Raw genomic sequence first — 27,308 nt, 5'->3', positions numbered from 1 at the left:
CTACATGAAAACAAAGAAAATAGAGCATATGAAAGGGCATTGTGTTCTTATTTTCTAAATAAATCTGACAGTTCACCTGAGTGAAAGTTGCACAGAAGGTGTGGTTTTACAGTTGATCTATCTGGGTTTTGATCCTCCTGGTGACATGGCTTTTATTTGCCTTCTTTGAGCCTACAGATAGTTCTTATATAGTCATCAGGTTAGCCAGATCAGGGAGCTTGTCCAATTGAGAACTCATCTGGTTGGTTTTGGTTTTTTAATTTCAGTTTTGTTTGTTGGCTAGCTAGTTTATAGATCGTACCTTCTGATTGCATGGCCTAGCGGACCCTTCTGTTGGGACAAAGAAGGGAGTGTGAATGAATGTGCAAGGACAGTAGGGCACAGATCTGCCAGTTCCCAAAGCAGTAGGCACTTAATTATACCCATGTTATGATTCTGATCGTGAGATGTAGAAGCTGAACTACTCCTGACTGCGTTAGAGTGATGTAGGTTGGTACACTGGTGAATGGAGATGTGGTTATGTATGAGCATACCTGGTAGATTCCATTTCCTTAATGGTACAGTAATAGGAAGTGTTTGCATAAAAATGCTGCATTATGCGAGTGCACCTACTGAGAGGGCTGTACTGTGTGATTTTGATTGAAGGCTATACCTAAGCAAGATAGGTGTACTAGTACAGCTTTTAAACTTAGTTCAGGATTTGTAATTTTTTTTTTCTGGAACTGATTATAAAAAAAAAAATGTACTTAGATACTTGTTAATCTTGAGTTTTAGGTAATTGCTTCACCTGGACTGTGTGAAATCTTGGTGTGAAAATTAATAGTAGATAGATCGCAGTGAAATGTTCACAAATAAAATATCCTTATTTATTTATTTATTTATTTTTAAAGATAAAGCTAGGATCGTGTCCTAATATAGCAGTTAAAACTAACCGGAAAAAGTAATTCTCTGCAAAACTGTTTCTTCTACATCTGTAACAGACCTTCATAGCTGTTATAAAGGACAAGTTTGTAGCTTTGTGCAGTGGAACTGTGCCAGCAGCACTTAGGGTACACAGTTTTTATTACAGCCTAAGAGTATATACGGTTCTGTATTCTTCATCTTTTTTAACTGGCTAGTCTAATTTTACTGCTATGAGGGAATACTTCATGATCTTTCAGCTTTAACAACTTTTTATTACTAGTGTTAAAACTAGAAGTGAAAGTGAAAACTTTTAACATACAGATTAGTTTATACTGCACAGAATGACACTATTAGAGAGCAGCAGAGTTCTAGAAGACTAATTATTGTGTTCGGTTTTGCTAGAAACTATACTGTAATTGACACAGCATTCATTACTTTGAAAACTTAAAATGTATTAAAGTAAAAATCCTTTTATTGATATCTGTTTTCTGTGTATTGTATCAAGTATCTACTGCTTTGTTGTCAACATCTTGATATTGAAATAAATGCAAAAATTTGACGTACTATATCTCCAAAGTCACTTACTGTATCAGATAGATGTCACCCTGAACCTGAAAGTGCAGGCTTTATGAATCGGAAAGCAGTCTTTCCAAGCACTGTATAGTGTGCTTTAAAGTCAGGAAAATTGAGAGCCTGAAAAAAAAAGGAAATCTTTGCTTTCTAAGAGCAAGGATTAAAAAAGATGAAAAAACTCTCAAACCCACAACTACTTCTTGTTTAATTTTTAGTGCCACTGTTTGTGTTCTTCGCACTATAACATTTTTAGTTATGTGGTTTAGTAAACAGGGGGTTTAGTTTCCTAAAACAGCCTTGTGTTTGCATTTTGTAATGAATATGTAGTTATCATCTCAGATTATAAATCTTTAAACGTAAGCTAATAAACTGATATAAATACAGCACTTTTTTTTTCAGCTGTTTCTTTTAGATTATTTTTATTGATTGCTTGCGATGGCAACAGGAGGAGGTCCCTTTGAAGAAGGCATGAATGATCAGGACTTGCCTAACTGGAGCAATGAGAGCCTCGATGACCGACTGAACAACACGGTATAATTGATCTTATCTTTCAGTTGTCATTTTAAGCTGTATGTTAAAATTACCAGGTAGATTATGTTAATGACAGGTAACAATGGAAAACCTTGAGCCCTATCAATACAACTTTGCAGGTAAGTATCCACAAAACCAATAAAAATAATTGAGGTAGATGTAAGTAAGCAATGAGTGTAACTCAGAGGTGGCGAAGTTTGTAGATGTATTTACGGGAAGTGTTTTGGGTAAATAAAGTAGCTAGACAAAAAAGCATTTTAGGTGTCATGAAGATGAAAACTCTAATTTTAAAAGTTCTAAACTGCTAAAGAGTCTTCAGCAAAGAAGAAAAATACAATTTTAGCTTTGTTTGAAATTAAATTAGTGCATTGTAGGATTAAATGCATTTGAAATTTAAAAACTTATTTTTAATTTGTACAGTGGAGAAGATTATGTTTTGTAATGTGATATTTCCTCTGGAAAACTTAGTACATATTTTGATACTGCTTTTTTGTTTTACTTTTAAAATGGAAGTAAACTCTCTTTCTCCAGTTTAAAACACTTACTTTTTATCTATGTGGATAACAAATATGACTTATTTTTCTTCCCTCTCCTTCCCGTTAAGGACTGGGGAAGTCAACAGAAGAAAGCAAACAGATCTTCAGAAAAAAACAAGAAAAAACTTGGTGGGGAAGCTGAAACGAGGCTTACTAATGATATATCTCCAGAATCTTCACCTGGAATGGCACGACGGAAGACCAGAACTCCTCATAGTTTTCCTCATACTCGATACATGAGCCAGATGTCTGTTCCAGAGCAGGCTGAGCTAGAAAAGCTTAAACAAAGAATAAATTTCAGTGATCTGGATCAGGTTTGTGTGAATACTAGTTCCCACTGTAAATGTGACTACAAATTTTATTCCGCTATCTCTTAGTAATTTGACAGATGAATAAAGAAAGCTTTCATAAGCTTCATAAGATTTTAAAAAGCTTATAGGCACCACGGGAGCCAAATCAAAATTCTGGCTTGAGCTTGAGAAAATTGTTCAGGACCAGGGCTTTCCTATGTTTGAAAGTATGCTGGCTGTCTTCACTTTCTTCCTCTTAGTCGTTAACAAATTCCTGTGTCCTTAGTATCTCTTACTTGCCATACCTGTCTGCCACTCGAAAATATCTGTTACCTTAATTTAAAAGTCTGTTCTTGAAGTGCCGGTTTGTGATTCTGAACATTGTTATCCTTGTCAATTAAGCAGAAGACCAGCACTAAAGACTGCTCCTTAGTAGGTTATAGAGAAATGTATGGTGTGAACTCTTGAGCCATTTGCTTCTTTGAGAATATGGCCAGTTAATCCATCCCGTGTGCAAAACAATGAAAAGTATGAGAGGTTAATTCTTTGCTAACAAGGCATAAGTTTGTGCTAACAGTTTCAGTATAGAGGCTTGTTAATGTTTGCCAAAGTTTGTAGTTAACTTGTTTGGGTTGAGAAAATTCTTACAAATGTGATTTCTTACTTTGACTTAGAATATAAAGGCCAAGCATAACTTCCTCCCCAAATGTATTTTATGGAAACGATTGCTATTCAGGAGGTTCTGAAGAAAAGCTGAAGTATCATATTCTGCAAGTGAATATGTTGCTCTTATTACTGTTATTCTCTCAAATGTACCTGGAGAAGTAGGACGCCTTTCACTATAGCAAAAGTGGAGGCCGCAGCAAGGATTGAGAACTAAGCTCTGAGGAACTGCAGGACTGTTTTTCTTAGCTGTTCTGGGAGGATGGGCTTGCTTTCTGAAAACTGGCAAAAATCACTGGCACTGTCTTTACCTAGCTTTTGGGCAAGTCTGTGACTAATAAGGTAACTTTAAAATTAGTCAAATGATACTGCAGAACTGGTAATCCAAGCAATTAAACTAATTGGTGTTGAGAATATATTGGAGGAAAAAATAAAGCAATTGTTCTTGTTTGTTTGTTTGTTTGTTTGTTTATAGAGAAGCATTGGAAGTGATTCTCAAGGCAGGGCAACGGCTGCTAACAACAAACGTCAACTTAATGAAAACAAAAAACCCTTCAACTTCCTGTCACTGCAGATAAACACTAACAAAAGTAAAGATCCTGCCTCAGGTTCCCAAAAAAAGGAAAGTGGGGTATCAGTGCAATGTAAAGAGTTGTTTGGAGCTGCTTTAAGCAAGGATTTCTTGCAAAATTGTCAAGTCTCTGCTCAAGAAGGTGGAAGGGGAGAACCAGCTATGGATAGTAGCCAGGTATTTACATAGCCTGTAAAGTCTACAGAACATTGACTCTCAGAAAGGTTTTAATTACCTTGTTAACTTTCAGTGCATCTTTTTTTCATTTCTGAAAAGTATAACTGTTGAATCTTTATTGGAAATACTTATCCTTATCTTCCCACTGTTCTAAAAGGCAACTTGAGGAGATGTGAAACTAAACTTAATAATGTATTGTTCTTTAGAAATCTGTTTATTGGTACAGAAGCAGTATTAATTTTCATCTTAGTTGTTGGCTTTGTTATACAGTTCCAGAAAGTGCTTTCACAGTTTAATATTTTCCTGTGTTAAAGAGCTCAACTCTGTTTTAGCCAATGTCAACAAGAAGCCCCAAGCTTCAGCCTTGCAATTTCACGCATGCATAAATCTATCCTTATAAAGGCTGTTGATATTTAACCACTTGCAAAAGTGTGCTTATAGGATTTAAAGTATTAGTATGTCACCCTTTGTAATTACTGCTTTGCTGTTGCTATCACCATGTCTTGTCCTTTAAATACATTAAAGATATAGCTGATTGCATTCAGTAATTTCGGTGTCTTTACAGATTGTGAGCAGACTAGTTCAAATTCGCAACTATATTGCTAAGGCCAGCTCCATGCGGGATGATCTTGTAGAGAAAAATGAAAGATCGGCCAATGTTGAGCGTTTATCCCACCTTATAGATCACCTTAAAGAGCAGGAGAAATCCTATCTGAAATTTTTGCAAAAGATGCTTGTAAGTTTGAGAACATAATATATTTGTTTCTGCACTGTAAGCTTTTTTAGGAGTTGGCCATTGATGTTTTGATGGTGCAACTGGGGGTGTTGGTTTTGATATGTAGTACGTTCCATAATTAATTTTTACTGCCCCCTTTATATAGCTTTTGATTTACACCAATGAATATTTCAGGCTAGAGAAAATGAGGAGGATGATGTTCGGACTATAGATTCAGCTATGGGATGTGATTCTGTAGGTGAGAGCACATTGCTAAACATTGATGTGCAGTCTGAGGCTTCAGATACCACGGTAAGCTGCCTTTTAGTAATTAAGGTGCTAGAAATGAAGACTTTGTTTTGTTTTGGTTTTATCTTCATGGTTGTGATAGTGTCATAATCTGCAGTTCAATTGAAAAAATAGTAAATCCCCAGACAGTTTGTTCAGGAGATGTTCATGCATGTGTGGAATTTTTTTTTTTTTTGTGATATGGGGAAAAAAAATAAAATGATTCTGTCACAACAATGTATGTTGATTAGGTTTTAAAAAAATCTTTAGTCTTTCTTCAAAGTAGGATGAAAGGTTAAATGTTTACTTTGACAGACCATGCACTGGATTGATTTATTTTTTTTGTTTTCCGGTACAATTTTTTATCTATAAGTTTGTTAATGTTAGCGGGGAAACCGTGCTGCTGTTAGGTAAGGAGAGGGGTAGAAATGAGTCATTAGTGGGCCATTGCCCAAGCATCTTTCTAGTGATATGACAGTGTTGACCTAAAACAGAAGTTTCTCTCCTTTTTTTGAGAGATGAGCACTTTTTAAAAAATGTTTTCTGAATTTAATTCTGAGATACAGAGTCTTCCTTTCTATTTATAAAAGCTTTTATATTAAAATGGTAAGCAATTCTTGTAGTAAATAGGAAAGCATTTTAATAACGACTTATGTTTTACATCTTCCAATACTACTACACTGAGTAGAAGTACTAGAGAGCTGGTACTTCTTTAGGCATGGTACTGCCCTTTAGGCAGTTAGTACTCTGAATATTCTACAGATGAGAATTTACGTGCTTGGAAGTAAAACAGCAGGTAAAACATTAAGAAATTTTAAAAATTATTTTTATCTTTGTAAGAACTCTTTCTATCCTTTTAAAAAAATAAGTTATAGATGTGGAAGATGTACTTCTAACTTTAAAAAAATAAGTGAAAAATGGAAGAAAAGACCAGTACAGTTTTTAAGAAATATGCGTGTAAACTTGAGCTTTTCTTTATCTTTGCAAAATGGGGTTTAGTTTTATGTTTGACTCTTCATTTTGCATCTAATTTCTCTTTACATGCAACTTGAATATATTACATGCAGTATGAACACTTCTGGTTTTACAAAGTTGACTGCTATATGGAGCTTTATTGTTATGAAAATTCTAAGAATGACTAAAAATGTCTTTGCTCTTTAGTAGATTTTATTTTATATTAGTTTTAATTATTTGACAAGATACAAGGGAGCAAATTTGCAATTTAAAAATGCATGCTGAGTTGTAGTACATGTTCAAAATCTAACATACTAAACTATTTAATAAAGGAGATACCTTTTGGTTTGAGCTTTCGGCCCCGCATTGAGGACAAACTAGGGAATTCAGCTTCACAAGAACAGGTTTCAGACATTGATGTTACAGCAAGCCCTCAAGGGAAAAGTGACAGAGCTACTCTGAATGACAGGGCAATCTGGCCTTGTAGGATTAATAGCCAAGAACACGAATTGCCTTCAAAGGTACACTTCAAAATATTATTTTAGCCTCAAATAGGGTTTATACGTGCTGATTTTATTTTCTCTTTTCTTTTTCTCCTGTTAACCACTTTAAATGTATTTGTTACTTACAGTGCATATTCCCATTTGGCCTGCTTATCTGTATCCAGCTGTCTTTTCACTGAATGAGTCTTCTTTGCCTGGAGTTTTTTTCTTTAGAGATGTTTGACAACTTTCTCTTCTGAAGTGTCAACATTGACACAGAAAGTACTACATGTAACTGTACAGCAGATGTTCTGATTTTATGTAGATGATCCTTCCAGTTCTGCTGTTCTTTTTCTGGGAAAACATATTGTAAATGTGGCTTTCAGTCACTTGTCGTGTTTACGCCAGTAGTCTGCCAATGCAAATTTAAGATAATACCATATAGAGAAAATAAATTAGAATAGTAGCCTTGAATTGTTCCACAAATGTTTTTGTATAGCTGTTGTGTAAATATTTGTTTGGAAAGGGGAAGATTAAGGGGCTTGGAATCTAAAAATTCCTTTTTACCTGTTACCAGCTTTGCTATGGCTTTGTCTCTGATATAAAAAAAACCCCAAAAGTCTAAATTTGATTCTATTTTTCCGTAAAATGATTATTTCTTTTCCATTAAATAAAATTAAAAGCTTAAATGTTTTGTCAAGTTTATTAGTCTAAATGTAGAACTGAGCTTGAAAAAATTGTTGTTTGATTTTAATGAACAAATCTGATACTGTAGATCAAGCTTGGATTATTTAATAGATGAGTGAGACTGAGACACATCCCCTTTCTCCCTTTCTCCCCCTCATTCCTTCTTGTGTTGATTTAATTGTGTACGGTATTCTGCCTCTATTCTGCTTCATATATAAAAAAAATTAATAGAAGTGATCAGTGCCAGTTGCATTGCATGTTTTAGTGACACTTAGAGAAGTTCATAATTCTGGATATATTCTCTTTCTCTGCTGGAATTTTGAGCATTCACTGGTACCAAATTAAAAAGATGTCTGCTTCTGTTCTGACTTTTGGTGCTGGATTTTTGGACTCTGAGAATTTTGTACTTCAGGAACTCAGCACTATGTGGAGAGAAGGTGATACTTTTCCTTTAGTAATGTTTTTTTTTATTTAAATACTTGTCAACTCCTATCAAAAAGGAGGCAGATTTTTCCATGGCTTCATCTGGATAGTGCGATAATGCAACTTCAAACAGGATCAGGATGTTGATTGTGGATGCCTCATTAGAATACTTAATTTGCTGACAATCCTTGAATGAAAGTTGTGAGGCAAATCTCCAGCTTTAGTTAGGATAGGATGAGGAAAATAACTTAGTTTCAATATATTTTAACTGCCCAGCATACTTTAATTCCTTCAGATCTGTTTTCATATGTTTGAAAATACAGTATAGGGGAGGTTCTGTGCATGGTTTTGTTCTGGAATTCACTTACTGAATTCTGGTGTAATCTAGTATCTATGGCATAAATATACCATGTAAAACTGAACACATTGTAGATTAGAGAAGAGTAACTGACCAAAATGTTCTGATGAAAATTCTGAGATTGTAGGCCAGTAAGTCAATCTAGATCTTGTATTAGATGTAGCTCCATGATAGTATGCCTTGTTTTGCTTAGCTTTACCAGTCTTCTATGAATTTATGATTCAAAGGATAGAGGAATTCTTGGGTTAGTCTATGCGACACGTTAGGGCAGCTGACTATATTTCTCAAGAAAACTTAACCCCCAGGAGTGGTAAGCATGTCTTGGTGGTAAAGGCTTCTCCCTATTGGATGTCTAAAGTTTTTAGACTGAAAAGGACTACCGGAAAGATGAAGCTGTTTCATTTTCACCTTTTTATACTAACCAGGCTGTTTGATTCTATTCAAGTCCTGCTTGTTTTGGCACTTCTGTCACTAGTACTCAACAAATAAATTGTCCTGATTATGGTAATGTTCTTCCATATCTTGCAGGCCAGAGATCCTCAACAGGAAGCTAAAGAGGAGTTGGAGAACTTGAAGAAGCAGCATGATTTATTGAAAAGGATGCTACAACAGCAGGAGCAGTTGAAGGCTCTGCAAGGAAGACAGGCAGCTCTTCTTGCTTTGCAGCATAAAGCAGAGCAAGCAATTGCTGTCATGGATGATTCTGGTATGTGGAATACCAGTATCTCTGGTAACATGTTAGCATGCTGCTTGAATGACTAAAGCTGGAGTTGTGGAAGCTCCTCTTTCTACTTTTTCTTCTGTCTTTGATTTGATAGACTGTAGGAAAGAAGGTGGAACTAGTTAAGAAAACTCTAGATTTTAGTGTAGGAAGAGAAGCAGAGAAGTTGGTAGGTAGATAGCTTTTTAGAAAGCTGCTGCAGGAGCAGGAAAGTGCTTTCAAAAGGTGTTTCCTTGTTTCTCAATTGGTTTTTAGTAATTGCTTTTCTCCTATCTGCACTGCAGCAGTAGACCTATGATGGAATCTGCCTTCTCTTTTTTCCTCAAATGTACCAAACTCCATCTTGATGAGAAGTGTGTCGATGAAGTGTGTAGAAAATAGGATTATTTATGATAAATTAGAAGTTGGGTTTAATTCTTCGGTGTTGTTTTTATTTGTTTCATATATCCGCTTATGTTACTCTTAATAACAATTTCTTATTGGTGTTTGTGTTGACTTACTTCAAGATGTGGTAAGTGCCAGAACTGTAGGGCACAAAGTTTAAAGGTTGAAATTCAACATAAGACAAAATAGATGTTTTTAAATTTGAGAACACTAAAAGTGATTGTGACTAAAGCAGGTAACTGTCACGATAAATGGAGAAAATAAGAAAAATCAAGTGCTAATATTTAAGAAGTGCTGGTTCATATTTACAGAGAAAGAGAGAGTTATTTAGATCTCTCAACTGTAAGTTCTATATCTTGGTATTATTTGAATCTGAGTTTTCAGGGAGAGGGGGAAAAAAAGCTTTCTTTTTAATGTATTCCTCTCATAAAGCATTTTGAAGGACAAACCATCAAGACTGTGACTCTAAATACTCTAACTTATACCAAGATGAAAGCTTGGTGTCCTCTTGGTTTGTTGTTTTAAGGAAGTAAAATTACATGCAGTCTTCTTAGTTTGGCTATACTAAGTAGTAACAATTTTGTTTTTAACAAGAAAAATGTTTCCGTCAACCCTAGACAACTTGGTTGTTTTCATTTTCCTCTGACGTTTTTAGCAAAACACAGAATGGACATAAAGTCCTTTTGAATGGTCCTTCACAAAGGAACTGTGAGTTGGCTTGGTAGTATTTCTGTAATGGAAGTAATCTTTCAAGCGTAAAGTTGGTGGGAAGGACACAACATTGAAAATAATTGCTGTATTTTAAGAGGTGCAGTATATTGATATTCTTGTTAAACGAAAAATTTTCATCGAAGAGCCTTTATTTAATCTCTATGGAAAAGTATTTACATTTTTTCCTCCTTCTTCTGCATGTCCAGTTGTAACAGAGACTACAGGTAGTGTTTCAGGAGTAAGCCTTACATCAGAACTGAACGAAGAATTGAATGACTTAATTCAGCGCTTTCATAACCAACTTCATGATTCTCAGGTCAGTCCTTGGATTGCACTGTGTAAGTTTTGCCATTTTCTGTTTTTCTTATTCTCTTAAGCAGTGCAGCTAAACCTGTCTTACCTATTTGTGTGTGTTTGCTAGTAGAGTAATTATGGTTCCCTCAAACTTGAAAGCTCCGCATCTTTGTGTTCTTAAGAGTTACTAGCTGGTTGATAAGAGCACCTCTCCTATAAGGGCAGGCTGAGAGAGTCGGGGCTGTTCAGCCTGGAGAAGAGGAGGCTCTGGGGAGACCTTATAGCAATCTTCCAGTACCTGAACAGGGCTTATAGGAAAGACGAGGAGAAACTCTTCAACAGGACCTGTTGCGATAGGATGGGGGGTAATGATTTTAAAATAGAAGGCGGCAAATTCAGACTGGATATAAGGAAAAAAATTGTTTACAGTGAAGGTGGTGGAACAGTGGAAGAAGTCACCCAGAGAGGTGGTGGATGCTTCATCCCTGGCAATGTTCAAGGCCAGGTTGGATGAGGCTCTGAGCAACCTGATCTGATTGAAGATGTCCCTACCCCTTGCAGGGGGTTTGGACTAGATGACCTTTGAAGGTCTCTTCCAGCCCAAACTATTCTGATTCTATGATCTGTACTTTCTATCTGTTCTCCATGAAAGTCCAGAGTAGTTGTTTCTGTATTGCAATATAATTATATATTAACTCAATATATAATTGGGTTATCATGAGAGTGTTTTCAGTGTCAGTTTCCCTTTATAATGTACTTTGTTCTGGTGTTGAGTCTAACAAGCCTGTAAGAGGGCTTTTTGTTTCTTACAGTTTATTTGGCTTTTTTTCATAGCACTCTAAATAAAATGAAATTACTTTTTTTAGACACAGTCTGTGCCAGACAATAGAAGGCAAGCAGAAAGTCTTTCACTTACCAGAGAGATTTCACAAAGCAGAAATTCTTCAATGTCCGAACACCTGTCAGATGAGAAGGCGCAACTTTTTAACAAGATGCGAATGTTGCAGGGTAAAAAGCAAAAAATGGACAAACTGTTAGGAGAACTTCATACACTTCATGACCAACATCTAAATAACTCCTCCTGTAAGTAAACATAGGCAGAATTGTATCTTTTCAAGAATAAAACTTTTTTTTAATGTGCGTGTTTGTAATGTTGTCTTTCAAATTACAACTGGATAGTGAAATGTAAGTGATAAAGCTGTGCTGTGGCAATATTATGTATTTTTTTCTAAATGCTGTGTAAGTTTCTGGCTTAATGGAGAGCTCTACAAGTAATGATGATGAGGTGTTTTTTTGTTTTTTTGGTTTTTTTCTGCCAGTAGCACTTTAGTTAGTGACATTATCAAAGTTGAGTAATCTGAGGATGTGATGACAGGATTTTTTTCTTCCAGACTTGTCTGTGACACATCTGACTTGTGGAGTGTACCATATGAACTTGAACTTTCTGTGTTTTTATGGCAGTACTTATGTACTTGACACTTGAGATGTTAGTAGCTCTGTGATGTTACGGGGTTTGTGTGTCCGCTGTCAGAAGACTTTGTCATGCACTAGTTGTAGGGACTTCAGTCATAGGCCATACCAGAGGAACTTAACTGTCTGAATGACTAGAGTTTTGGCATGTTCCTTAGAAGCCATTTTCCTTTCCTTAAAGTCTTTATGGGAGCCTACTCGCTGCTCTTGCTTCCTGTTTCTAGAAATACATTTGTACTGCTGAGGTTTGTCCTATAGCTGGAAACTTTTGAGGGGTGATCACAGCATATTCTGGTTAATATTAAGAAATGAGGCACCTGAATTGTACTCCTGGAGAAGGGCAGACTGATTTAATAGTTACATTACTGTACCTCTGTCTTTCTGCATGTACTCAATGCGTATAATATGAACATATTTGGATATGATTTAATGTAGCTGGAAGAAGCAAACATCAGATCTCAAATATACATTCTGTAGCATACGGATGGAAGAGCTTAGCAGAAGGGAAAAAAAAAAAAACAGGATTTTTTTTTTAATACATTGGGATGTTAAATTAAAAAAAAAAAAAAAGCAATTAAACCATAAATAAACCCTTAAAGGAACTTTGGGTGGTTCCAGAGCATAGAAGCTAACACTTCTGAAGTTTGGTAAAGCTAAAAGGAACTGACTGAAGTATTGTTTACAAAGCTGTTTTTTACTCCTATTGGCAACCTGTGCCATGAAAGTTATGACAAAAGCTTTTGTTCTTCTAAGAAAAGAATTTATTAACTGCTGTTTTGTATGTGGGTAATATTTTCTGTAGTTACATTTTAATATAATTCAGTTAAGTGGGTTCCTTTTTGCAAGTTGTTCTTATGAGCTATATTTCTTTTCTGTAGTTTTTCCTGCTTCAGCTTCTCCTCAAAGGAGTATTGATCAAAGAAGTACAACTTCAGCTGCTTCTGGTCCTGCAGGCATAGTAACTGTTGTCAATGGTGAATCAAATAGCCTGACATCTGCTCCATATCTTCCTGATTCCGTGGTTTCTCAGAATGAGAGTGAAGAGGAGGACAATCTAAATCCAACAGAAAAGCTTCAGTAAATTTCTTTGTTTTTTTTCATAATGTGCTTTAGTGATTTTGAGAGCTTTAAGTTCTGTGTTAAGAAACTATTCCATATTTTAATCTACTTAATTAGTATTATGGACCATTTCTTAAATGGTCCAAGACAGTTAAATGACTTCAGAGCTTCAAGCAGAAGGTTCTTTCAGCAAGGAAAACAGCAGCAAACTTTAAGAACTGTAAATTATATATGTATACTTTTCAGCTATACCTAGATTTGATTAATATGATGAAACACATAGCATATTTTTGTGTTTTGTTTTTTTTTCTTCTCAGGAAGCTAAATGAAGTTCGTAAGAGGCTGAATGAGTTACGCGAGTTAGTTCATTACTATGAGCAAACATCTGATATGATGACAGATGCTGTGAATGAAAACACTAAGGAAGAGGAAGAAACAGAAGAATCGGAAAGTGATTCTGAACATGAGGATGCACAGCCTGTTACAAATATTAGGTTGTTGTATTTTTTGTTATCCTAAATCTATGTTGTTAGAGGTTTCCTGAAGCAGTACACGATTTCAGTCAACCAAAAGTAACTTAATTTTTTGATTACATTAACTTTCCAAAATTTTAAATTTGAAATAGCTTTCTTATACAGTTGATTATTATTAATCTTGTCCTTGGTAACTTATAGCAAATGTAGATTAGTTTGGACATTTGAAAATCACTGTAAAAGACTTCAAAAATCTGTAATGACTTGGGTTTTAAGCACTGAATTATGTGTATGGAATTCCACTAGAAAGTTAACAGGCCTAGAGTAGAGAATTGGAATAAAAACAAACTTGAGTTCGGAGAGGCACTTAGAGTTGTAGTCTAACAGGGCAACTGTGTGCATCAAGGATCTTCATAGTGCAGAAATGAATACTAATTAAGCTATGAATTATATAAAGCTTTTATAATATAGACAATATACCTTGAAAGCCTCTTGTAGATCTGGCAGGGAATAATTCATAGCTGCTTCTGATTATTTAAAAAAAGATTTAAAAACTTATTGGAGAGATGGATATTGAGAAATTCCAGATGTCTGGACTAATTTTATATAGGGATTGTTTGGGTTTTTTTTTTTTTTTTTTTTTTTTTGAAGAGTCAGGACACATTCCTATAAAAGCCAGTTAATAAAATGACTGGAGTAAAATTCCGTTGATATCAGTTCTTAAAAAGTTAACATGAGTAATGTATTTTACCCTAGAAACCCTCAAGGAATCAGTAGTTGGAGTGAAATAAATAGTAACTCAAATGTACAGTGTGGAACTAATAACAGAGATGGAAGACATCTTAATACAGACTGTGAAATAAATAACCGATCTGCTGCTAATATAAGGACTCTGAAAATGTCTTCTACTTTAGGTATGTTCTAAAATTTTCTAATGATTTTAAGTCTTAGTGCGAGTAATTCTGATAGCTGCACAGAACTTGGGAGAATCTTGTTTAATAAGCGAAATGTTTAAGAGTCTAGTCATTAAGCTGATATTCTTCTGATGTCCAGTAATTACAGTGGATTTCAGAAGTTCAATAGTGTGTCATTGGTACTGTTTTGTTTCCTCCTCTCGCCACCTCCAGACTGTCATAATAAGGAGGATGACAAAGATATTGACCTACCCCAAGGTGAAGATGATGAAGTGGAAGAAGACAGAGTTAGTGAAGATTCCATATCTAGTCACAGAAGCAGCCTGGGTGATGCTACTGGAGATGCTGAGTTTGAGCAGAAGATCAGTAGGCTTATAGCAGCAAAACAGAAACTTAGACAGTTACAAAACCTTGCTGCTATGGTGCAGGTACTTTATGATTACAAATCTGTGCAGAAAAATGTAGCATTCATTATTTTGTGTAATGTGTAACTTTTCATAGGGGAAAAACACTCTGCTCAGTGTAATGTTTAAAATGTGCATTTTTAGGCTGAGAAAAAGTATGTTTGATTTATCTGAAGTAAAGGCTGATAGTTCTGAAGTTTAAAGTTTTCTTGGGGGATGCTAACCTAACAGTAGAATTGTCTTAATACTTAAACTTAGCACTGGATTACAAAATATGAACCAAGTAGTCTAACCTTTTTTAAAGCAATATTGATCTACATTTGTAAGCTTATAATGAATATTCATCAGTTTTAGTTCTTGAATCCTAGGTTTTGCAACATTGTTCAATCAGTGAGGAAAAATTACTTGTTTTTGATAAATCTTTGGATGTTGCAACCTGTTTGAGTTGGGGTGTTTTGATTTGGGTTTGGGGGTGGTGTTTTGGGGTTTTTGTTTTTGGATTTATTTATTTATTTATTTTTAGAATGTTGAGGGCCAACTGTTTTTCATTTGGAATATCTTCTGCTAATTTAGTGATGGTTACTAAACACATATTTTTCTTGAATCTGATATTACAGAATGCTCACATTTTAGCACCATCTAATGTAATGTCTGCATACTGAATACACGTATCTGAAATGTAAAGGCTTTATGTGAGAACTCTAAAAACAATCTCAATTAGAACATATGTTTTACAGTGGCAACAGTATAAACACTATATTGTTACTTCAGGATTATACTGCTATCAAAAATTTCCCAGCATCTGGATCTGACTTGTTTTTTATGATCACTACAGAGATGTTATCTGTACGGTGTTATAAGTCAGAATTAGAGATCATACAGCAGCTTCCTTAAATAACCTAGTTAATGGCACATCTTCCATTTTTTGTTCGTATTTAGATTAATTGTATCTCTAGGTACTTAGTAAGGTACTAGAGATTTGTGTAGCTGTGTCATATTTGGTCACTGATGATGATCTCTCCTGTTCAGTATGTTCTGTATTAAGAACAATCATCTTGGAAAACAAAAGAAGCAGTGGCTACAGCTTTAATATTTTCAATTGAAGCTGAGAAATGAAAATACAAAAAAAAAAAAAGATAAGTGGAATAGAGAACCATGTAGAAGACTGGTTCTAAAATATTTTAGATTGTATTTTCAAGAGTAGTTTTGTTTTTATTTTAAGCTGTTAATAGTAATATTTAACATCATTACTGTAGTAGTTAAGCAGTCTTGTTCAATAGTCTTCTATTCCTCTTTTCGCCTTGCCCTTTGTTTCTTGACATGCTTGTGTGTTTCTGTCTGCTCAGTTGTAGGCATAAAATACAATTCAAGTGGTTTATGCTTGCAGAATAAGACAAGTTATCTTGCATTTATAGTGGAAGTTTCAGTAGCATGAGCTTTGTAACTAAAATTCTCTCGTTAACTTACCTTAACGTCATGATGCAGTGAACATGATGGCTTCTCATCCTATGATCCAAACTAAAGACAAAACTATTCAGACTGTTTAGTTTTGAAAAATTACTTTGACAATATAAACTTGTTGCATTTTGTGTATCAACTTGAAAATACTCTGTCTTTCTGACATCCTTTCAGGATGATGATCCAGAACCTCAATCAACAATTGCAAATGCATCTAATATTGGTGAATTGTTTCTGAGTGAGATGGATGAGACAAAGCAACAACCGAACAATGTCCGAGCTAGTACCAACAAGCTACAAAAAGATGTACGACTAAGTGAAAGATCAAGGTATGCCTTTCTCAAAGGATGGTGGAATAGTACTTTATGCAACTTCTTGCTAAGTAGTATGTGGATAATTTATTTATAGAGAGAAGTTTTATGAAGCTAAACTTCAACAGCAGCAACGGGAGCTTAAGCAGTTACAAGAAGAAAGAAGAAAACTGATTGAAATTCAAGAAAAAATTCAAGTGTTACAGAAAGCTTGTCCTGACCTTCAAGTAGGTAGAATGTATTTCTTTGCTTTCTTAACTGTTGAGCAACAAAACATAAAATATTCTTCATAGCATTTTTTTAAGATAAAATTGGAAAAAAACTTAAAATTGGTAATACTTGTATACCGTAAGCAGCTCGATTTCTAAGGGTAGAGAAGAGCTCTGGTTATCTCCTTCCACTGTAGGTTCTCACTCAGTGATTGCTGTATCAAGCTCTAATTTCACAGTAGTTTGTCCTCAGAAGCATTGATTGGAAGTCTTCAGAGACAGAGAACCTTCTGTCTTAATTTTAGCCTGAAATTTGTCTGTCCGTACCTGCTAGTCAATCCTTTTTCACTCCTCTTAATAGGCATTTGCAGGGTCTGATATTTTGAAACAATATTGAGTCTTGTAAGCATAATCTACAGTTTGTTTTATTCCAGCTGGACTGCACAGTGCTGTACTGTTTCTCGTACTCTTTAAAGATGAACTTTTTTTCCTATGAACTGAGCAGTAATTTATCACTAGTTTGCATCTACAGCATTATATAATAATATATTAGATAAAAATAAGTTTGTTTGGGGTTTTTTTGTTGATTCCTAGTTAAGTTCTGAAATAAGTATTTAGCCTTGATTGAATAATCCCTTTTCACTGAATACAAATCTCCTGTCTCATAAAGCTTGAACTGTGTTGGGTTTTAATAGCAGGTAAGTTTTAGAAAGCTACTCTACTCTATTTTGCCATTCTGCTTTCTCTTTCAGTTGTCAGCTGGCCTGGGTAACTGCCCAGCAAATAGGCAGACTTCACCAGCAACCTCAACTCCAGCCATGAATGAATGTAATGCCACTGGCAAGCCTTTACTTGAATTTGATGAATCTGTACCAGTAGGCAATGAGGTACTTCATACTTGATATTCTTTGACTTAAGGCTTAAAAAGGAAAAAAGTTATAGGAAACTTGGACACATTTTTAAGTAGTTGGCATAGGGAGTAGAGCAGTAGCCATTTTAACAAAATGTGTTATGTGATGCTGTTCATGTGTTTGTAAAATATCTTGCCAATTATACTATCCTGTATCTAACAGAAAGTAATGAAGGCCTCTTTATATCTGTACCTTTCCCTTTATGTGCTCTTTTTTGTAAATCATGGCTTACTTAAGTCCTGTTCGAACAGACACTGTAACCTGAAGTTTCTGCAGGTTGCAGAAAATTTTCTTGTTGTATCCTCTGCTTTGTTATAAAAGAAGTACTTAGCACAATTTTCAGATTTCTTCAGAGTGTAGTATTCTGTCATGCTACTTAAAGAGCTAATGATGCATAAATTATGCGATAAAAAGAGCATTGAGTGAAACATGCACTATTTTTCTTTAAAAATTCTGCCCTATAAAGTTTAATTACCTTCTTAGATTTTGCAGTATTTGTGATAAATAGTAAATACGGGATGTATTTCGTAGCTTTTTGTGCTGTAACGTCAACTACAGTATAATACTAGTGCCTGAACAAAAAGGTATCAGTGTAGTATCAAATACTGAAATTTCAGTGTGCTTTAATTCAAATTGTATTTGTTTTGTTTATATTCTAACGTCTTCCATTTTACTGCAAACAGGTGTGGTCTGAGATGAGAAGACAGGAGATTTCAAGAGAAGAATTGCGACAGAGAAGAAAGCAACTTGAAGCTTTAATGGCTGAGCATCAGAGGAAGAGAGAGCTTGCAGAAACGATATCTACTGTTGAAGGATCAGAAGCTCAGCATACTCCACAGCAGAGCAGGACTGAAAAGTAAGAGCACGAGTCACTGTGTTAATCAGTGGGTGCTTCTGTTGTTTAGTGAGTTATCAGTCTTGAGACAGTTTCCTGTTTTCATCAGAGCTCTGAATGTGGCGATCTAACAGAGCAGTAAGTTAATTTTCTTGACTTCTAAAGTGACTGTTAGTTGACAGCTTGCCAGTTTTATGGGTACTCTCAGCATATTTAGTCTTCTCTGCTCCATAAATGGAGAAAAATCACCTAAGGAGAGGAGAACGTATGAAAAATGCAAATTGGTCAGAGTAATTTTTCTTCATCTCTATACCACTTATAACAATACTAAAGTAATAATTTTCCAAAACAATAAGTAATTTAACTGTCCCTGTATGAGAAGAATACGAGTTTCATTTTGCATTGGTGAGATAAAGTTTAAATTAATTTTGCTGCAACTTGAAGATAGACTTGTAATTTTCAACAGATTGTTGGACTAGATGACCTTTGAAGATCCCTTCCAACCCTAACCATTCTATGATTCTAATAATTTGTCATGAACTAAAAAAGTACTCCTCCTTTCACAAACATCGTTAATTTTGTTTTTCTCTCTTCCCCCCCTTCCCCCCCCCCTCTCTCTCCAATCTTCACTAGGACTATGGCTACCTGGGGAGGTTCTACACAGTGTGCACTAGATGAAGAGGATGGAGATGAAGATGGTTATCTCTCTGATGGAGTTGGTCAGGCAGAAGAAGAGGAAGAAGATGTGTCAAGTTTGAATGACAGTTTCTCTATTAATCCCAATAACATACCAGAAAATGCATGCTTTGTTAAAGAAAACAAGGATAGGTTAGTGGCAGTACTTGTTGATCTGATGCTCATCGGAGTGTATTTGGAAGGAGTGGGAGTATTACATTAACTACAAAGTATCCTTTTACAGCAAAGTGAAGTGTCTTTCTGCTTGCTAGGGAGCTGTGTGTGGTGGTACTTTCTTGTCTGAGTCTCTGTAGCTGCAGTGTATATAACTAATTTGCTTATTTCTTCTGTTCTCAGTCGTAGTAAATATCTGCCATTGAGTTCTCCAGTTGTGTTGCAATACCTCCTTGTTGTTCCGATGTTGTTTTAATCAGCTTAAAAGATAACCTATATGAAATTTTTGTTGTGATATTGATCATTCTCCTCAAAAGAAGTATTTCAGAGAATTTAACTCTGAAATTTTTGCTTTCAAATTGTTGGCTTTTGCAGCTTTGAAAACTGTTTCTTACTAGATCTTAAAATTAATATGTTAAACTCTTGCTTACCGGCTTGATTTCCTTAATAACATTTGTGTGACTAAATGGAAATACCCTGTTAAAAGTAATGTATATCTCTTCAGTTGACTTCCTCTGCTTTTGATACTAAAATAATTTTAGTAGATAGTGGCCTTCTAGTCAGGAGCTGGGCTTCTTAATTCTTAGTGTATTATGTTGGTGGCTTCTGTTTTCATCTGAGTACATATTACATGTCCGTAATGGATAATACTCAAAACAAGATCCAGAAACATCCTTACCAGTTCCTTTTTGACAGTGCTTGTCAGTTGGGTGGCTGTTACTTTCCATTTGTTTAGGATAATGATTAACTAAATTGTGTGGGTGATTTGGATGCCACACTGAAATGGCCTGTGCCAAGTGAGTTGTTGCTGTACAACTGAAACATAATTTGAACAATGGAAATATCATTAGAAGAAGTTGTTTGAAATGTCAGCTTTTGTCCTTATCCTTCCTTTTTTTCCCTATCCAGGTGGAAAAATTGCCGTCCCCTTTCAGCAGATGGGAATTATCGTCCATTGTCTAAGGCCAGGCAACAGCAAAACATAAGTATGCGACGTCAGGAAAACCTTCGATGGATGCCCGAATTTTCGTATGTGGAAGAAAAGGAACAATGGCAAGAGCAGATCAATCAGTTGAAAAAACAGCATGAATTTAGTGTCAGCGTTTGTCAAACTTTGATGCAGGATCAGCAGGTAGGTATGAAGAGCAGTTATTTTGCTGTTCTTAACTTTTTTTTGTTTCGGCCCCCGCCCAAATCAGCAATAACTTCTGGTTTCGGTAATTTGGTCACTGTCTTGTATTTTCTTTCCACAGACCCTCTCTTGTCTTCTACAGACTTTGCTTACAGGCCCTTACAGTATCATGCCCAATAATGTTGCATCCTCACAAGTACATCTTATTATGCATCAGTTAAACCAATGTTACACTCAACTGACTTGGCAACAGAATAACGTCCAAAGGTTTGTTGGCTGTATTAGTGTTTGACTGTGGAATTTGAAATGCTTCAGTAATGGAGAACATGGTTATGTGAATAAAAAATTACAGATAATGGTGAAATATGAGACTATTGAACTTTTGAGTCGATTGCAAGCTTTTGAAATTGTATGCAGCATTTTTTGTTGTTTTTTTTCACCACTACTTTAATGGCTTTGAGGTGGTTCTTTTTGAGTAATCTTTAAATGAAGAGAACCAAAAGTTGGCATGTCTTCCAAAAATCTGTTGCAGTAGCTTTATCTGGCTTTTTTGGTGTAAACTCACTCTCCTTGAATGTGCTTTTTCATCTATAGTCTTTGCTAGACTACCTGGCAAGATTATGGATTCTAATGGTTATGGAAAGATGGTGGAAAAGCTTGTTATCCTTTCTTAGTGTTGTCAGTCAGAATCTATGCTTGCGTACACTCCATTTGGATGTAGTACTTTTACCTCCTGAACAATGATCTCTTTTCAAAAAAGATGTAATAGTAATTTTAATTCATTGCGTGGAAGTTCAAACTCTTCATCTGTTTTGTATTTGGTAAGTGGTATATAGTTTCTGGCTTCTGATATAATACTTTAAAGTAGTTTTAATGACACTTCCGCGAATATTTTGTATCTTCAGTTGTTTCTATGTAAGTTTCCTTTTCAGCTTGCTTTTTTTTTTTTTTTTTTAGTATCTAGTCAATTTTATGTTGTTCTTGCAAGGCTGTTTAACTTCTGTAAACATGACCACTAGTATAGAGCAGATTATTTTAAAACTGTTCCTGTCTGCCACTCAGGATTAAATAAAAGTTGTTTTTTTCTTCCCTTGTTTTCAAGGTTGAAACAAATGTTAAATGATCTTATGTGCCAGCAAGAAGAACAGCAGTGTCAAGAGAAGCCATCAAGAAAGGAGAGAGGCAGTAGTGCACCACCACCTCCATCTCCTGTGTTCTGTCCCTTCAGCTTTCCTCCACAACCTGTGAACCTGTTTAACGTACCAGGATTTACTAATTTTTCTTCCTTTGCTCCAGGTGAGTATTGTTACAGGTGTGAAAAGTAATATGAATTTCAAAAATTGCCATTCCCTCATTTAATTGAAAACTTAATGTGAACTTGCTGAAACTCTGACTTTTCCGTTATATTGAAATGGTCTTAAACAGTACTTGAATGAGCCCGTATTATCCTAGCAGAAGTTTGTTAATGTCTATTGCTGAACAATTGTATATTTTGACTTCAGGATGAAAAGCAAGACTTTCTCAGTAAGTTATAGTCAAAAATACCACTTAATAAAGTTAATATTTTAAATGTTCTTCACCCAACATCTGTTTGAAGCTTTTACAGACCTTCAGCAATCATTTAATAATGTTCTAAGTGAACCTTGTAATTTTAAGGTAGCACTTGGTAATTATTTATCTCTTCCTGAGAACTTCCAGCACTCATTTTTGTTTGAAATGCCTGCAAGTGGAGTGTGTTACTGATTTTTGTTCCGGTCAGAGACAGAGTAAATATTGACTTGGATACAAGTGTTCCTAATCTCACTACCAAATCTACTTTTAGTGTTGAATTTGAAATGGAAGAAAATGTAGATATTTTACTGTATCATTAAAAGTTGTTAAAACTGTCTTAATATATTTCACTCTTTTCAGGAAACCAGGAAACAGGCATAGACCTAGAATGTTGTTTTTGGATTCTGAAGTCTGTTTTCTGTTTAAGGATATATTTTAAATTACACAGAATCTGCACAGAAGAATAGTTATGTTCAATTTGCCACTACTGTAAAGATTCTGAAGTTAAAATAAGTATTATGAACTTCTGACTTCTTTGGCCTTGTGAAGACTTGTAGCATTGGAATTTTCTTGTCAGTTTGGTAGTTAAAGTATTGATAAAGTCTTCATGCAGACAGAACTCTGCCTTTTTTGGAACTGATGTCATTTTTAGCTTCGCTTGTAGGAGCTCTGTTGGGTTTCTTGGAGTACCTTCATCTCCTGATGGGATTGTCGTGGCATGTGTAGTATCCAGTAATGTTTGAAACCTGCATTTAAGATAAATTCTGGATATTGCGCTGCTTTAAGGATGAAAAGAGTTTTTGCTTACTTCCCCAATTATTTTTTTGCTTCATAATTTTATGTTGCCACACAATATGTCTATGTCTCAAATTTGACTTTTATCCCACAGATAAATGAGGTATTATCTTCTGACTGTCTTGTTCATTTTGTAGGTATTAACTATAATCCAGTGTTCCCCTCTGGTTTTGGAGAATTTGCACAGAATATTTCCCCACACAGCAGTGAGCAGCAGCAGCAGCAACATCCTCTAGATCATAATGCTTCTGGGAAAACTGAGTATATGGCATTCCCCAAACCTTTTGAAAGCAGTTCCTCTAATGGAGCAGAAAAACAAAGGTATTTAAGGTCACAGTGCAACTCTCCTGTAATAATTTTTCCTCCCTTTTCTGGGGCTTGTGGGAATTCATTGTTCTTTTAGGGAATTTATTGTAATAGAATTACAAGATGAGCTTTACTTTTGCAGTTTCTAATTCTTTTTTTTTTTTTACTTTTTTTTCAGTAAAGTGTTCTGCTTTTCCTTATGTTGACTAATGTGTCATTTCATGAATATTTTAAGATCAAATGTAGTATTGGAGTGGTTTTGTGATACGTTTTGTAAGTGGAGGAAGATTTCATTTCCATGTTTTTTGAAACTGAGCTGTTTGAATAACTAGAGAATATAATTTCAATGAATGCTTATTTTTTAGCCTACACTAGACTGTAATGAATGTTGTTTTAAGAAATGTTTTGTCCTGTACTACTATTTGAGCACAGCAGTAGCTGCATAAGTACGTTCTGATTGAAATCAGTGATAAATGTGAATTTCTTCAGATGTCTTCCGTTTTCCATTTGGTTCTTACTAGATTCCCCCCTCTCCCCCCCCCCCCCAAATGTTCAGTTGATGACTAAGCAACTAGGGCAGATAACTTGTATTATGGATAAAGCTATTTGCCTGGTAATACACACTTTCCATCTGAGAGACTAGGTCATGATCTATTCTGGTCTGTGTCTTTCTGACAGAAGGAGTCATAAACATCCTGAAGAGGAGATGGAAAAAAGATCAGCTTGGCCTAATGATAGCCAGGAAGTGAGAAAAGATGATCAGTCTCAGCTGAAAGCAGGTTTTGCAGTTTCAGTACAAAACATTGATTCCAGTCATAAAAATCAGTCTGATATGAGCAGGTCAAGAGAGTTTGATGAAGAGTCTTTGGCAAGTTTTAGTAGCATGCCAGATCCAGTAGACCCAAATACTGTGACAAAGACATTTAAATCTAGAAAAGCATCAGCACAAGCAAGCTTGGCATCAAAAGACAAAACACCTAAATTGAAGAATAAGAGGAAGAGTTCTCAGCTAAAAGGCAGAATTAAAAATACTGGTAGGTTGTAAAGTAATCTTAGATACCATGGCAAACTCAACTTGTTTTATAATCATTACATTCCAGAGAACTTACTCTGCATAAATGATACTTATAATAATGAAAATAAGTTATTGAAATATGAATGCATTTCACGTAAGGTAACTGCATAAGAATGTTTTAGTATATCGGTAAATAAAAAGCATAACGGATTAGGACATCATGATTTGAATGGATAGTGGATGCAGATACACTAATATTTGGAATAAGCCATCAGGAGAATCCTCCTCTTCATTGATATCTTCATGTTCAAACCGGATGACTTGCTGAAATGCATGCTTCAGTAAAATACCGCGTGAGATGAGAGGGGAAGTACCAGCCTCTATAGTACTGTTGCAGTCACTGAGCATTTAGTGCTGCTGTATGGCTTCAGTGTACAGAGGAAAATTTTTGGCTAGGAGGCATTGTTGATGTTTTGCATCTTTAATATTGCCCTCAAGCAAATTTTTACAACTAGTAAAACATTTTGTAAGCTGTTTTTATAGTTCATCCTTTTCATTCCTTCCCATTAGGCTATGAAAGTGCAAGTGCTTCTAGTGTGTGTGAACCCTGCAAGAGCAGTAAAAGCAGACACTGTGAAGAGGTTGTTCATGCAAAGGTGTTCAGCAAAAGGAATCGGGAACAATTGGAAAAAATAATTAAATACAGTAGATCTACAGAAATGTCTTCAGGTATTCTTTTCTGAATGTCAGTAATTATTTTGTGAACTCCTCTGAGTAAAGGACCTTTGTTGCTAGTGTATTATTTAAGCAGTGTATTGTGACAAGATGACAATACTGTATATTTAGCATGTGAATTTTGCTTTTTAATTTCTAAGGATACTGTAAACGTAAGTGTGTAAAACGTTGGGTGTTGATTGCTTTTGGGTTTTTTCTGTAGATTAGGTACTTGATTAAAAGAATTTAGAAACAAACCTATTACTGTAAAACAAACAAAAACCTAGCCAAAGAAAAACTTCACCCGTTTGTTGGTGTTTTTATGGAAAGGAACTGCACAACAGATGAAACTTTGTTCAGCGTTTAAACTACATCCTATACTGCATACGTGTCTTCTTTCTATTCATGCTTAAAGGAGCTCTATCAAATATCATTCCAATTCAGGCTTATAACATCACGTAAACCCTTACATTTTTGCCATCTGTGCTGCTTTTCTTGTCTAGATTATAAAAATATCTCTTCTGTGTCTTTTTAGGTTCTGCCAGTTCCTTTGTTTTGTTTGAAAGATGCAGAAATTCTAGTCATTGTAGCACAATGTACAGCTTTGTCAATGCAACTGTGTCCACACTAAGAGCTGCTTATTGATGTGTGTGATAAACTTTTACTAGTCAAGTTCTCACAATAAGCAGCTTTGATGTGGTTTGGATGACTAAGCAGTTTTCCTCCTGCTGTTTTGTATAGACCCTGTCTTTATTTCTGGTGCACATTTTTGTGTTTATCACTGTCTATCCCCACTTTCCTACAGCGCATGCTAGGAGAATTCTGCAGCAGTCTAACAGAAATGCATGCATTGAAGCGCCAGGTAATGCATTCACTGCTTAGCTTCAACAATGTCCCGTTACGTTTTTTTTTTCTCTTAGCTGTGGTCCTGTAACTCAGACTGTTTAGCAGATGTTCAAAATCAATACTATTGCAGCACTTTCTCCTTAAACATGCGTAAAAATACGGGTAAATTATTTGCAGGTAGTCAAATTGCACAGTAACACTTGCTGTATTGCTAATAGTTTCATTAACTTGAATACTAACAAAGATGCATCTGTTAAACTAAACTGAGTTTTCCAATTTTAACTTTTTCATTCAACACTTGCTGAAATATGTATGTAATAACTGTTGTGATGCAAGGATAATCCTTAATTTTCCAAGGAAAAGGAGATTTATTAGGGAACACATTGTCTTGTCATGCATATATAGTAGGGTGTAAGGTAAGAGGTTTTATGTGAGCCTCAAGTTATATTAGACATGTATGAGAATGAAGGATTTATGCTTGTGTGAGAGGTGTGGGAAGGAGTGGCTTTCCTGAATTCAGTCTAGAGCTTTCTTTATGTTATTGTCTTGCAAAAGTGTGGACTACTTGTTTTATGTAAACTTGAGACCTTTGGCTATCTCATTTGAAATATCTTAAAACTCCATTTTCAGTGTTGAATACCTATTCTGAAAGCAGCATTGTGTGTGCAATACTCTCATTAATAAATAATACTTTCTAAAGGTGTTGTTCAGAATTGTAAAGAAAATTATTCCTATCAGTGCTTTATATTTTATTTTGTATGTAAAGGATTACATAAAGTATTATTTCAGAATATTTAAATCTCTTCGGGAAATGAGTAAGCTATAAGAAAGCAGCTATATACAATGATTGAGAGAGAGCTTGTGTACCTGTAACTTACATACCTAATAGGCAGTTTTCTTTCAACTGGATGCATGTCAAGGACTTAACGAGTTCTGTTTTTTCTACAGAAACTGGTAGTGATCTTTCCATGTTTGAAGCTTTGAGAGACACAATTTATTCTGAGGTGGCAACACTGATTTCTCAAAATGAATCTCGTCCCCACTTTCTTATTGAACTTTTCCATGAGCTTCAGCTGCTAAATACAGATTACCTGAGGCAAAGGGCTCTCTATGCTTTGCAGGTATGTACAAAATTTTTATCTTGTGTGTGAATCAAACACATCTTAGATCCCTTTTTACAGTATAGCTTTATTATCTTTTCCAGGATATAGTGACCAGACATTTATCTGAGAACAATGAAAAAGGGAAGTGCACAAAATCCCTGAATTCTGCAACATGGATGGCATCAAATTCCGAACTCACTCCCAGTGAAAGCCTTGCTTCTACAGATGATGTATGTTTTTAAGTACAGAAGCTAGCTTACTGTCAGCTTTTCCTGTCTTTTCCATTTACTTGTATGCTTGTGTACTGAAATATTCGTACTAGCGATAGTGATTTAATTTTTCTGAAATTCATATCAATTTACACAGACTTTTTAGACAAAGAAATGCAAGAGAATCTTAATGCAAAAGTGATTAAACATGGTAGGATTCTTCATGCTGGAAATGAGTGGTGTGTCAGGGAGGAGTAGAACATGGAGAGGGGCACAAATTGGAAACTGATACTCAAAAAGAGCCAAGACCCTCTTGTGAGTAGGGTTAGGGCAAGTACTGATCACAAAATTCTCAAGGAATTTTTGCCTTTTTTTTGTGTGTGTTTAAGAAGTTTCTTACATATTTTATAGTTGAAGTATTTGAAACAAACATGGTAGAATCACCTGATGGATTTGTGTCTTGAAGGTAAGGTTGTTCCCCAG

General features: G+C 35.3%; 1 protein-coding gene across 18 annotated transcripts in view; it reads left to right on the top strand.

Annotated features, from left to right (window-relative positions):
* Positions 1-27,308, top strand: part of PCM1 (pericentriolar material 1) — a 43,472-nt gene that overhangs the window by 2,445 nt on the left and 13,719 nt on the right. For 4 of the 18 annotated variants that reach the window (XM_086746045.1, XM_086746037.1, XM_086746050.1 and 1 more), the window contains exons 2-27: positions 1,889-2,007; positions 2,612-2,857; positions 3,972-4,244; positions 4,810-4,980; positions 5,155-5,271; positions 8,680-8,857; positions 10,174-10,283; positions 11,128-11,344; positions 12,610-12,808; positions 13,108-13,287; positions 14,020-14,177; positions 14,391-14,605; positions 16,214-16,368; positions 16,448-16,577; positions 17,312-17,446; positions 18,154-18,326; positions 18,939-19,133; positions 20,064-20,286; positions 20,408-20,553; positions 21,389-21,582; positions 22,770-22,953; positions 23,617-23,972; positions 24,524-24,682; positions 25,473-25,529; positions 26,462-26,634; positions 26,718-26,846. In XM_086746045.1, the coding sequence (XP_086602171.1) occupies positions 1,912-2,007; positions 2,612-2,857; positions 3,972-4,244; positions 4,810-4,980; positions 5,155-5,271; positions 8,680-8,857; positions 10,174-10,283; positions 11,128-11,344; positions 12,610-12,808; positions 13,108-13,287; positions 14,020-14,177; positions 14,391-14,605; positions 16,214-16,368; positions 16,448-16,577; positions 17,312-17,446; positions 18,154-18,326; positions 18,939-19,133; positions 20,064-20,286; positions 20,408-20,553; positions 21,389-21,582; positions 22,770-22,953; positions 23,617-23,972; positions 24,524-24,682; positions 25,473-25,529; positions 26,462-26,634; positions 26,718-26,846 (4,569 nt within the window). In that variant the 5' untranslated portion in view covers positions 1,889-1,911. The remainder of the gene's footprint in view (positions 1-1,888; positions 2,008-2,611; positions 2,858-3,971; positions 4,245-4,809; positions 4,981-5,154; positions 5,272-8,679; positions 8,858-10,173; positions 10,284-11,127; positions 11,345-12,609; positions 12,809-13,107; positions 13,288-14,019; positions 14,178-14,390; positions 14,606-16,213; positions 16,369-16,447; positions 16,578-17,311; positions 17,447-18,153; positions 18,327-18,938; positions 19,134-20,063; positions 20,287-20,407; positions 20,554-21,388; positions 21,583-22,769; positions 22,954-23,616; positions 23,973-24,523; positions 24,683-25,472; positions 25,530-26,461; positions 26,635-26,717; positions 26,847-27,308) is intronic. The other 14 variants (XM_086746043.1, XM_086746042.1, XM_086746040.1 and 11 more) reach the window with 14 other exon arrangements.

Source organism: Chlamydotis macqueenii, chromosome 4 (genome assembly GCF_036417535.1).
Source record: "Chlamydotis macqueenii isolate bChlMac1 chromosome 4, bChlMac1.mat, whole genome shotgun sequence".
Lineage (NCBI taxonomy): Eukaryota > Metazoa > Chordata > Aves > Otidiformes > Otididae > Chlamydotis > Chlamydotis macqueenii.
This window is presented reverse-complemented; position numbering and strand designations above follow the sequence as displayed.